Here is a 12,448-nt window from a genome sequence, read left to right on the forward strand (position 1 = left end):
TTCTCCATGGTCGAAAAGTGGAAAAACTGGTCCAAAAGTGCGCTTACAACATCAACTGGCTCCGAAACCCCACCTCAGCCAATTCCCAATAGTGACCCCATCCATAAAATGTAAGTTATGGTTATGTAAGAGAATCCTCAAACCTGAAAAAAGTTATTGCGATAAAACTGGGTGTACCTCCTGGTGCCGTAAAAATATAATTAATAAGAAATTGAAGTTGACGAAGTCTCTCAAGTCAATAGTTCACAAGATTTCATCCAACCTTGAAATCAACAGTTGCTCTCCTAAGAAATGTGCCTACAAAGCTGAAATCAAAGCAGTTTGAACCACATAGGTGTTAAGACCCTGACACGTAGTTTCAGTTAACGTTTGGGCTTTCGGTTTGGTAACAAGTTGTTTTGAAAACAAACGTTCACCTACAGCGCAGATTCTGTGGATTTTTTGTCAAGACATGCGATCTAAGATTGACTTCAAGATGTGTAGCCTAAGACTGACTTCACTGTTCTTTGCAGAAAATTGTTACCACGGAAAGTGAGTGTTGTAACCATAGCCATAAGACAGAACACAATCGAAGATGAAAGAAGTGAAATAGACACAAAAGCAGTACAGAGGAATCGCTTTAACACAATACAATGAACTAACAGTATTAAATACAGTATGATCGACTAAAATGTGCATTTATAATAAATACTGGTTTCTATTTTCCTTATTTAATTTGGCAAACACATATAAAATAGAATATTACATAGCTTAGTTACAGTATATTTGTTTGTTTGAGAGCAAATCTACACAACAGACTATCTAGCCACAAAACGATGGTTGTAGTTAACGAATATCCATGCTCTGCCAACCACGGGTATCAAATTTCGATGTCTAGCGTGTAAGTCTACAGATATACTGCTGCTCCACTAAAGGGGGGGGCTCCACAAAAGGGAACGTATTCTTTAGCGTTTAATTCAAAAGCTTACCGCTGACCCTAGAGGGACCAGTTAAAGTAAATATATACATGATAGTTTATTTGTCAATCATAAGTAGCAAAGAACATAGTATACTGGGAGGGGAAGATTTTTAGTGCAAAGCTACACAAAGGTCTGTCTGCACTCTGTCCACCTCGGGTAATTAAGCCTCTGATTTCAGTGTTGTTACTCCGCCTGTGATTACACTGCTGACCTTCCAGTCTTAGGACCTCATGTAATGATTTAATAAAAACTTAAAATAATAGCCACTCTGAGATATCTTACGTTTAGTGCAATTTGAATTTTGATAAAAAGTCCTAAGCGCACGCATACATAGCGCTGTGTAGCCATATTAATAGATATAAATAACGGACGATAAATAAGGGAATTAAAACCCCTGGTTTTAGCATTGTAAATCCGAAGACTTACTGCCGTCCTACCAGGAGAGAGTTAACCACAATAAACAAATAATTAGGTATAAAAGTCTGTACAGTACTACTAGTATACTTTTAAAATAAAACTGGTTTTTCAACAAAGTACTCTTAAACACATAATTATTATAAATCCCAATATGCAACATAAAAGGAAAGCTTCTGCGTCAGAAAAAAACAACACACACACATTCCAAACGACCTTACTTTCACATCAAGCAGATTACAAAAGAAAATTACATGCAAGGGTCAAAGTGTAAACATTATCCGTGTAAAACAAGAAATCAGGAGAAACTCGTTGTCTAGAGGAGCGTATCTAGAATGTTAGCTCCAAAGTCTAAGCCTTAATCTTGAACGTAGAATATCAGAAGAAACAGTATTTATAGAACCGTGTTTATAATATTAGTTCCGAAGTGTCAACCATATCCTTATATAGCAGGATAATAACGAGAAATCTGGGATCTAGAGGATCGTATCTAGAATGTTAGCTCCAGATTCTAAGCCTTAATCTTGAACGTAGAATATCACAAAAAAAACAAACACAGTATTTAAGAAAGCGTATTGAGAACGTAATAACTCTGTCCACTGGAATTACACGTTTAAAAAACATAAACACCAAACACAAGTAAATTAACATGTCCATTTTGACGGACCGCTATACTTACCGCTCTGAGTGATGCTATTTGTCGATTTGTAACCTTCTTGTCCGTACAACCGCTCTCGAAGCTCTCCGCTCTGGGGTGGATCATCTCGGATTCTAGGTACAGGTAACAATAAGTGAGAAATTGCACGTATTGACATGTCACTGGTACGCTCTCAACGGAATAATTACTAACAGGTTTTACTAGAACATTCGTTTCTGTTTTGCACGTATCACGTTTTTCTTCTTCTATAGATCAAATTAAATAATGAGTAACATTTACATAAATATACAGAAGAATGAACAAAGGTAAAGAAGGCAGAACGTACTTAAGAGATATAAACATGTAGATACGTGAACAAGGGTTTAAAACAGGACAACTAACGTATGGAGTTGCAAACGCCAAAGCTGTGTACAGATTTCTCTCAGGTTAAAGTATATCAAACGCAACTAATAAATATATATCGTCCCAGTTACATTAACTACAAATCACTTAATATCTCAGGAAATATTCCAGAGTTTCTCAGTTTCTTTCCTTAAAAAGTTTTAAAGAAACTTTTCTTCCGGTTTGTTTATCTTAATAGCTTTGATGTTACATGCTAGCAGTTTCTGTATTCATCTCTATGTATATATAAATATATATACGTACATATATTTGTTGATGTATATACATATAAGTGTGCATGTATGTGAAAATACTTATTTTTTTATGTTTGTATATTTCAACAACCTGTGTTTAAAGTGTATTATACGACTTATGGTCTCTTTTACTAATTACTCAGAAAGTCTGACACATGATACACCTCTTTCTAGTTAAGAAAAGCAAACAGTCATTGAAAGAAATATAGATGACAATGCGATTTGAACCAATAAGCTCAGATAAGGACAACAATAAAGTGACAGAACCTTCAAAACATGCAAACCGTATTTAAGCCTAGCTGCCAAGGTTCTCACTCACTATATTAGTGAGCCACGTGATTTATCGAATAATTCTGCTATAATGCAGCGTTTTCACTTAAGTTTCTATTCCACCGAACGAGGCGCTGCCATCGTTGTCAGTGTCAGTGGAATGATTAATGTGTTCTATGAATAAAATTCCTCTTTTTTTTTTTTTGTCAATCGTATCCTAGCCGTAATTCATCATTCTGTCGGTTTAAATTAACTCATGCACTAGGAAAAATGTGGCACGATCGCCTTGAACAGCGTCTCTCTCGTAAACCAACAATGCAATCACTTTTGTAAACTTACAGGCTGATTCTTTGCACTAAAATGCTGAGCATTAAAAGGAAATTTTCGAAATATTTTTATTATTATTTTGCATATGCAAAGCGTCTTAGCGGAAGATTCGTTCACTTTGTGGTTGTGAGTAAAACAAACGTTTCATGTATTTTTATTTAGTTTCTTGTAAAAAAAACAACAACACAAGATATATTTTAAATTAACTGTCTATTACATATGCACTTGTGGACGTATGACTAGAGAAAAAAATATGAAACGAGGAAGAAACAGAGGAAGAAGAATAGCAGATCTAATACAAATTAATAAAACCGGTGTATAGGCTAAACACTAACTTCTTCCTAGCGGCAGGGATGCGCCATCTATCACATTTAACTTTGATTAACGAACTTAACATGAGTGTGTCCTCAAACTAAAATACCACCCACTGTCTAGAGCCAATTTTGGGAAGACACTTACAGAAAATAAAGTAGGAATGTAACAGAATCTGTACAAACCGTTAGAGTGAGAAGAGCTTATTGTTTGAAGTTGGCATATTCCATAACTGTAAGTCTCCGGATTAGAAGCAACATAATACATTGCATGACAAGGTGAAAGTATAGTGGTGGATAACTAATATATATCACTCAACTTTGGCGTATTATTGTTTAAAATTAATGATCAAATAATTAAACACTATTTTAATAAGTAAAATACAACCAATTCCAATAATAACTAAACCTAACGTACATAACATAATTAATAATATTTTTTCTCCAAAATAATTTAATTCGTATTTCCAACTTGGCAAATTATGAGGTAAACAGATTAAATGGACGAACTAAAGACCCTCCTAGAGTTCAGATGTATTTGTACTTTAAATTTTTTTCATCAGATGAAAGGCAGCCAATCAGGAGCACCCACTGCATAAGTTTTGTCCAGCTCGTTAAATCAAATTGGATTGGTTGTTCTTTTTATAACGTACACACAGCTGAAAAAGCGAATCATTTTGAGAGCATCCCAACACAAACTTCGGACTTTTTAATCCGCAGCCCAACTCGTTGAGCACCAAGTCACGGTCGACCTACTCGTTATATATCGCAGAGAAAAAACAACAACAACTCGAGTTAATGTCAAACGAAATGTACATGTCGAGAGAAAATATATTTGTTAAATTATAAAACAAAGAAATAGGTGCAAGTTTTGTATGAAGGAGTTGCGTTACAGAGATCATAGACGTAAACAAACCTTATAACGCAACTAAATAATTGCTTCTAATTTAGCACAAGTTTCAACTAAGGAATCAAAAGTTGTTCGTTTTAAAAATTCAAAACTGCACAAATCTTTCTTCTGGAAAACTTAGCCGTCCTCTAAACTTCGTCTCCTACTAGAATATCATTTATTAGGGCACTACAATAAAGTGGAGGAAGGCTATACGTATACCATAAACTTTCATGCAGCTGATTTCGAAAGCTTACTTACTTACAGTGCTACTTAACAACTGGTTGTTACTCATAAATCGTTATATTATATTAGGTTTAGATTATAGATTTTAAATATCCAGAAAGTAAACCTAAAGACAAAATACACAGTGTCGAAATATTATCACCAATGGATTCTATTTTACTTAAAGGAAATGTACCGATCTAGAAAAAATAAAACAACAAAAAATACTTGTGATCCTCTCTTTGTAAGATCAACTATTCTCGCTGATATTCATATAATGTATGTGGCTAAGATGACCAAAGGTTATAAAAAAAACAGAAGTTTTTAATACCCAATCTTTCTTGTTTGTTTTTTAATTTCGCGCACAACTACACGAGAGCTACCTGCGCTAGCCATCCCTAATTTAGCACTGTAAGACTAGAGGAAAGGCGGCTAGTCATCACCACCCACCGCCAGCTCTTGGGCTACTCTTTTACAAACAAATAGTGAGATTGACAGTCACATTATAATGTCCTCACGGCTGAAATGGCGAGCATGTTTGGTGTGACGCGGTTTTGAACCCACGACCTTCAGATTACGAATCGAGTGCCTTAACCACCTGGCCATGCTGACCCCCTAGTGTTTATTAATGAAGAATGTCTACTGATGTTGTGTCCATGCTTCAAATGATATGTTACATTAAGGAACATAGTGAAACAATAAAATATACGTGCACTTAATCCTTGAATTTGTTTGATTCGTTATTGTTAAGCATATAACTATACAATAACCTACCTATACTATGCTCAGCACGGATATCGAAACCCTATTTCCAGCGATATAAACTTTCAGACTTACCGCTGAAACGCTAGGGAATTAATCCCTGAGGAAACGATGGCCGAAACAAATATTTATCTTCGGGAAATCGTGGTCGTGGCTTTTACGCTAGTTTCTAATCTTCATGGTTGGGGTAGACATTTAATCTCTAATGATTTCACTTCTGACACTAGGTAGACGCGATTCAGTGCCACCAAAATGCAAAAGCAGCAGCATACATGATTTCACAGAAACGGATCAAAACTATTAGTTTAAAAACTAGCCGTGTGTTAATGAGTTTCTGAAAAGATTGACCACAACCTCTTCCCGTGTTCTAACCTGAATCTTATTCTCTCGAGGGATTCTCATCCATGTTTCTGAATAAGTAGGTTACTATCTGAGTCCATACAAAGGACAGACAACAAAAATGAAGAAAGACTTACACAATTTGTTATTGTGGCTATATAAGAAATAAAGATTTGTCAAAAGGATGGAATTAATTATTTTATAATTAGTCCTAAGTATGAATAATATACTTGTGTCGTCTGTCGGTGTGTGTATGCAGCACAGCTCTCGAGTTATGTATTAGATTTGATATTTGCTTGTTTTTTATAAGCGTGGTATTTCATTAAGGGAATATTTATTACAGTTTTGATGAAGTATAATTTCACCTAACATAATGGATGAAGTTTTAGTGCATTAGAATAGCTGAATTTGCATGTTATAGTTGAGTTATGTGGTAATCTGAATATTGTGTATATCGTTTGAATGGCAGAATGTGTTTATCGTAAACAAATCAAACAACAAAGTAAAATAAAGAATAGAGAATACACCAACCTGTTTGTGACATAGTCGTCAGATGTTTTCCCAGATCTCTCACCAATGTTAGTGCCATCACTCCGATCAGTTTGGGTATGACTAGGTGCACTAGTTGAAATCATGCTATGGTGAGAGACCTGGTGGTTCAATGCCATAAAAGGTAAAGGGCTGACGTGAGAGGAAGTCCCAGTTGCTGCCGCCGCCGCCGCTGCTGCTGCCGCTGCCGCCGCTTGTGCCACCATCTGGTTGTAACCATTGTGTAAGAAAGAAACTTTGCCTAAACGGTCCCCTGTTAAGTATTCCAAAATATCAAATAAATTAAAGATGGTTTCCATAATTTCAAAATTTTTGCTTTGACTCTACTAGAACTAGCCACCAGTACTGTTTGGACACTAGAATGTACAGTGTGATGCCTACATTAGAACAAAGAGTAAACCCAAGTATTCACTTTTAACACAAAGTGTATGTTCATATATTTTATACAAGTAATTGGAATTCAGCGATAATTTCTGTGACCTTTCTCATAGGGAGTATTGGTTTTGAAATAGATTGCGAAAGGTTTGCACTTCGCGGTTCGATACATATCTTTTTTACTTCATATATATATTCTTAATGTATATATAGACACACAAACGGCCATATATCATATACAAGATAGGTAAAAATTATTATACAGTCTGTAGCATTGTTGTTTGTTTTGTTTTTTTAATATCGCGCAAAGCTACTCGAGGACTATCTGCGCTATCCATCCCTAATTTAGCAGTGTAAGACTAGTGGGAAAGCAGCTAGTCATCACTGCCCACCGCCAACTCTTGGGCTACTCTTTTACAAACAAATAGTGGGATTGACCATCACATTATAACGCTCCCACGGCTGAAAGAGAGAGCATATTTGGTGTGACGGGGATTCGAACTCGCGACCCTCGGATTACGAGTCGAGTGCCTTAACCACCTGGCCATGCGCGACCCGTTTAACAAACATATATTGGTTTTCACAAAGATCACGGTTAATATCATAACTTCGAGACTTTGATTAAAGCTATATTAGACATCTTTCATGCATTCTGGATGACAAGAAACCCTCTTGAAATATGAAGATGACCTAGGAAGGTCGAAACGTCATCTGCTTTATTATTAAAAGTGTTAATACTCATACAACCGTTCTGAGATACACCTTTCACGCATATAGCATGCGACTCCGAACAAGGGTGACTTTAGAAACCAGTGCTACTCTTAAAGGTCTGTTTCCTTTATTTTGTTCAATATTTTCTCTTTAGTTCTACAACGTAGAAGTTTATTATTTATTACCAGTTAGTGTATTCGTGTTCTGAAAAAACTGGATGTTTTTACGGTGACTATTCAGTGATATATTCCACAATCATAGAGAAATGAATTAATGTCTGTTTTTGTGTTTTTTTGAACTGTAAATATTATATTATCATAATGTGCGTTATATTAATGATTCCATTGTAAAAGTTGTTATACTTCTATGGGGTTATTTGAATATTAAAGTTTCGCAATTAATTCAGACACTACTTTCCCTTAGTGGATTGTCACAATAACAACAATTAAAATCATACCATTATGTTCACAATAGGTACTTACTGGTTTCGCTAATAAACTATGACATCTTAAATTACTTTTATAATTCATATTACTTTGGGCCCGGCATGGCTTAGCGCGTAAGGCGTGCAACTCGTAATCCGAGGGTCGCGGGTTCGCATCCCCGTCGCGCTAAACATGTTCGCCCTCCCAGCCGTGGGGGCGTTATAATGTGACGGTCAATCCCACTATTCGCTGGTAAAAGAGTACCCCAAGAGTTGGCGGTGGGTAGTGATGACTAGCTGCCTTCCCTCTAGTCTTACACTGCTAAATTAGGGACGGCTAGCACAGATAGCCCTCGAGTAGCTTTGTGCGAAATTCCCAAACAAACATATTATTTTGCAAATAACCAAAAAAAAAAAGGCATAAAATGCTCAAAGTTTCTTAAACTATAAGTCAAATACATATTGAAATAAAGCACAGACAGGAAAACTGCATTCCTTGTCAGTATTTATTATTCTTGAATATGTTGAGCATGACATGGGTGTAAAAGCGTTTTTGTGTTGTATAAATCAAAAATTTTCTACCGCATTACAGTTATTACTGGCGGATTAAGAATTCCATGTTGCCTAGCTTTTAACTGTATAAAGTTTGGTATTTTTTAGTAGGTCTTTTGTTAAAGGTACAGTGAGTGTTGAATTAAAATGTACATACTCATGATGTTAAGGATACAAATAACCATACATCATTACAACATTTAGGTAAAATTAAGATTTAGTGTTACGAGTCCTTTTTAAGGACTATTTCTCTGGGAGTGTTATATTTCAGAGTCCAGCATCACGAAGAGTAAGAAACAGTAACAAGAGAAGATAAAACAAACAATTTTACCTCCTCGATTCAAGTTGTTCAAAACAAACGTATCATAAAGCTATCATTTTGTACTGTTTAAAAGAGGGTATACATATACATATATAGACACAATAAATTTTGTTATAAAGAATTGTATTTCCTATTTTTGCTATACATATATAAGTTTCTAGCTTTTATCCCAGTCGTATCCTTTGCGCTTTTAAAGTAAAAAAGAACTAGTGATAAGTAACGTACCAGAGTTTCACGAAAGTTTAATGTGTGTGTGTGTTTTCTTATAGCAAAGCCACATCGGGTTATCTGCTGAGTCCACCGAGGTGAATCGAACCCCTGATTTTGGCGTTGTAAATCAGTAGACTTACCGCTGTACTAGCGGTGGACAATAAATTTATTAATTTAAATAAAAAAATATATTATCGTTAAATTTTAACGCCTGATAGTCCATAGCAGTTCTTTGTAATCTTTCCAATTTGGGAAAGGTGTCAGTTCCACCAAGCACTACATATATATATAGTATCTGTGAGGTTGTCGTAAACGTGAAGTTAAATCTTATAATATAAAGAATGAGTGCTTCCTCAAATAAATATGGTGAACTTGTAAAAATCCTAGCTATAATTTTGGAAATTCATTTAAGTGCTTTAAGTATATTTTACGAGAGACTGAAGCGTCAAAGAGTGTTAGCAGTTTTTAAGCTTTCAAAATCATTAGTGACACATCTGATATTAAGATAATAAATGTCATACTTAAGATTATTATCTCATATAATTTGTAAATAATTGTTAAGTTAAATGAATGTGATAACCTATGTAAAGTAGGGATAAAAGATAAATTGTTAAAAAACTTCTGTTACATTCAAGCTTCTCCTGCAAACGTTTCTCTCTTTTACTTTCAGCATCCGTATCGAAGACCTTAAGTAAAACTCGCTAAATTATTGAGTGTTTTATTTCTAAAGAACTGACGTAATGGGTCTTCAATGAGAACAGATGTCCTTGACATATCTATAATATAAAAAAGCTATTTATTATTTTGCATGGCTGGATTTGATTTGTAAACTAAAGCTAACCTGTTAGTTCAGAGTCAGAAAATTGATATGCAAGACGATGTACACCTGTTCACTATTGCACTGAAACTAGCAAAATTCTACAAAATCCTCTGGAATAATACTGGTTAAAAATAACAAACAAACAAGACGAAATCCTCAATAGCCGTGAAACTTGAAATCTTTCTGAGCAGGATTAGAGTTAATTAATCTTGGATATTTTGTATATCCTTTCTTATTAGCTATATTATTGTGCACCAGCAACACCAAGCTTGGGTCGCGGTATAATCTTATTACTCATTGGGATCTGTACCAGTATACCCCGAAAGTATAATTATTTTGGGAAGGATTAGAATAAATTGTTCTGTGGGACCTTAGGTGTAATTAAATATATTAATGGAAAGGGTTTGACTTCACGAGTCCAAACCTATAATTAGATCTCAAATTGGTCAAGAGGTGACAGAGCTATAAACTAAAAGATCGTACTTTAAAAAACAACAACTCAGAGTTATTCTATGAGCTGTTATGCCGTGGCTAACCGCCGAATGATTTTCTAATGATATCATTGTTGGCGTTGTACAAGTTTGGATATTCTATGTGTAGGTGTTTTACAAATATTGTGAATTGAAGAAAGTGTTACAAAATCCTCTGGAATAAATTATTTGTTAAAGATAAGAAGAACTTAGCCGGATTAATTTGTTGTTATATCATTTGTTTATATATCATTTTATATCATTATTATATCATTTGTTTATATATCATTTTTGTATCATTATTATATCACTTGTTTATATATCATTTTTATATCATTTGTTTATATATCATTTTTATATCATTTGTTTATATATCATTTTTATATCATTTGTTTATATATCATTTTTGTATCATTATTATATCACTTGTTTATATCTTATTTTATATCATTATTATATCATTTGTTTATATATCATTTTTATATCATTATTATATCATTTGTTTATATATCATTATTATATCATTGTTATATTGGTGGAGGTTTAGACACTTTATATATTGATGTTTCACTAATATCTTGAAAAGTTTGAGGTTATTAACGGGAAACATTTGAAAATGAAGCAAAGTCATGTCTTCTGAAAGTATCATTCGTGCCAAGCACAGTAATAACCTCTCGCGCTTAAAACATACAACAATCCTTTGGTAAAAACATTGTGTATTTCGTGTTTACTTACCAATGGTTGTTTGTAATTAAATAACGTACTTACAAGAATGTACTATTGAAAAGATTCGTCCATCAGTTTGTTTTTGAATTTCGCGCAAAGCTACACGAGGGCTATCTGCGCTTGTCCATCAGATGACTCTACAATATTTTTCTGTAATAGCTGCTAGAAGGAGTAAATTTATAGCACACGAACAATCAATGTATTGTTCTAATATTTATTTGATTATCTAAGGTTTGTAAAAAATTTAGTTAAAATATCAAATGTCCTATCTGTCACTACTTTATTTTCATAATATGGATCAGCTGTTATTAAACAGGAGCCTCCAGTGGTGCTGCTAAACATTTAAGAGAAAATATCCCATATTATATTAAAATCAAAGCTTGAAATTAATACACTTTGATGTTTCGAGTTTTTGACGTGTTTTGCAGAATAATGCCATGAACTTGTTTTTTTTGGGGGGGTTATACATTTTATTAATATTCTTGATGAACGACTTGGTTCATCATGAGTTTTGATGCCTTAAAATCGAAATCTAATTAAAGGAATGACATAAATTATAATTAAAGACAAAAAAGTAAGGGATTCACATTTTCAATTAACAAGAAGATTAATTAATCTTCCACGTTTACCATCCTGAAGTCTATAACGACCAAACACTGTCACTGCGGCTGACTTCTGGATATTGACAATCATTCAAGGTATACCATTGTAGCAAACAATGTAAAGTAACGACACAGACGAACCGCAGAGCATAAACTATACTATTCTCACTGATTAAACTTCCAATAGGACTTCATATAGGTTCTTAGGTGAAATATAACTATACGATACTCTTAATTTATTTTTTCTGGTTCATCATATGGCAAACTCATACCATGCATATGATAGTCATGAACAAAATGCTACGACATATAACTGGTGGAGATATCTTGTGAAAGAGGTTCTGATGATACATCAAGACTTTCAACCAATCTAATTTAAATCTTTCAATGACTCTCCCTCAGTTTGGAGTCATAACGAAACTGAAAAGGTAGGTAGCCGAATAATACCAAATATTATTTGAAATTCTAATTTCCCTTTTTTTAATAGTTTGCACTGAATTCACAGCACTGTCACTCCTGGTGGAAAATTCTGGTATTTAATATATTTTAGCCTCAACGTCTCGTTATACGAAACATGTTCTCAACAGCCAAGGCTCAGGTTTATAGTCGTATCCCTAACTTATAGTTATTGATCAGAGTAAAGGTAAGCACTCAACAGTATTCGCCGTCTACAGAGCTACCATTTGTACATGTATGCGTCACTGAGCTAGTAACTATCTCTAAACATATTATTTGTTAGTCTTGTGGTTTTACATTTTTCATTTGTTTCTAAACATCGTCTGTATAGCTTCTAAAGCTGTGTTAAAGGTATTTGGGTTGGTTTAGTGATAAAATTTTGAAATATAAAAGTGAAGGAAAACGACAACTTTCAAAAAATATTTACCATTGCTGTCAATAG

The 12,448-nt window shown here is 34.2% G+C and overlaps 1 protein-coding gene across 4 annotated transcripts in view; it reads right to left on the bottom strand.

Annotated features, from left to right (window-relative positions):
* LOC143230753 (dachshund homolog 1-like) overlaps positions 1 to 12,448 on the bottom strand; it is a 117,125-nt gene that overhangs the window by 20,275 nt on the left and 84,402 nt on the right. For all 4 annotated transcript variants that reach the window (XM_076464865.1, XM_076464866.1, XM_076464862.1 and 1 more), the window contains 2 exons: positions 6,321 to 6,591; positions 2,053 to 2,144 (listed from right to left, as the gene is read on the bottom strand). In XM_076464865.1, coding sequence (XP_076320980.1) covers positions 2,053 to 2,144; positions 6,321 to 6,591 — 363 coding nt within the window. The remainder of the gene's footprint in view (positions 1 to 2,052; positions 2,145 to 6,320; positions 6,592 to 12,448) is intronic.

The sequence above is a fragment of the Tachypleus tridentatus genome, chromosome 10 (assembly GCF_004210375.1).
Source record: "Tachypleus tridentatus isolate NWPU-2018 chromosome 10, ASM421037v1, whole genome shotgun sequence".
Lineage (NCBI taxonomy): Eukaryota > Metazoa > Arthropoda > Merostomata > Xiphosura > Limulidae > Tachypleus > Tachypleus tridentatus.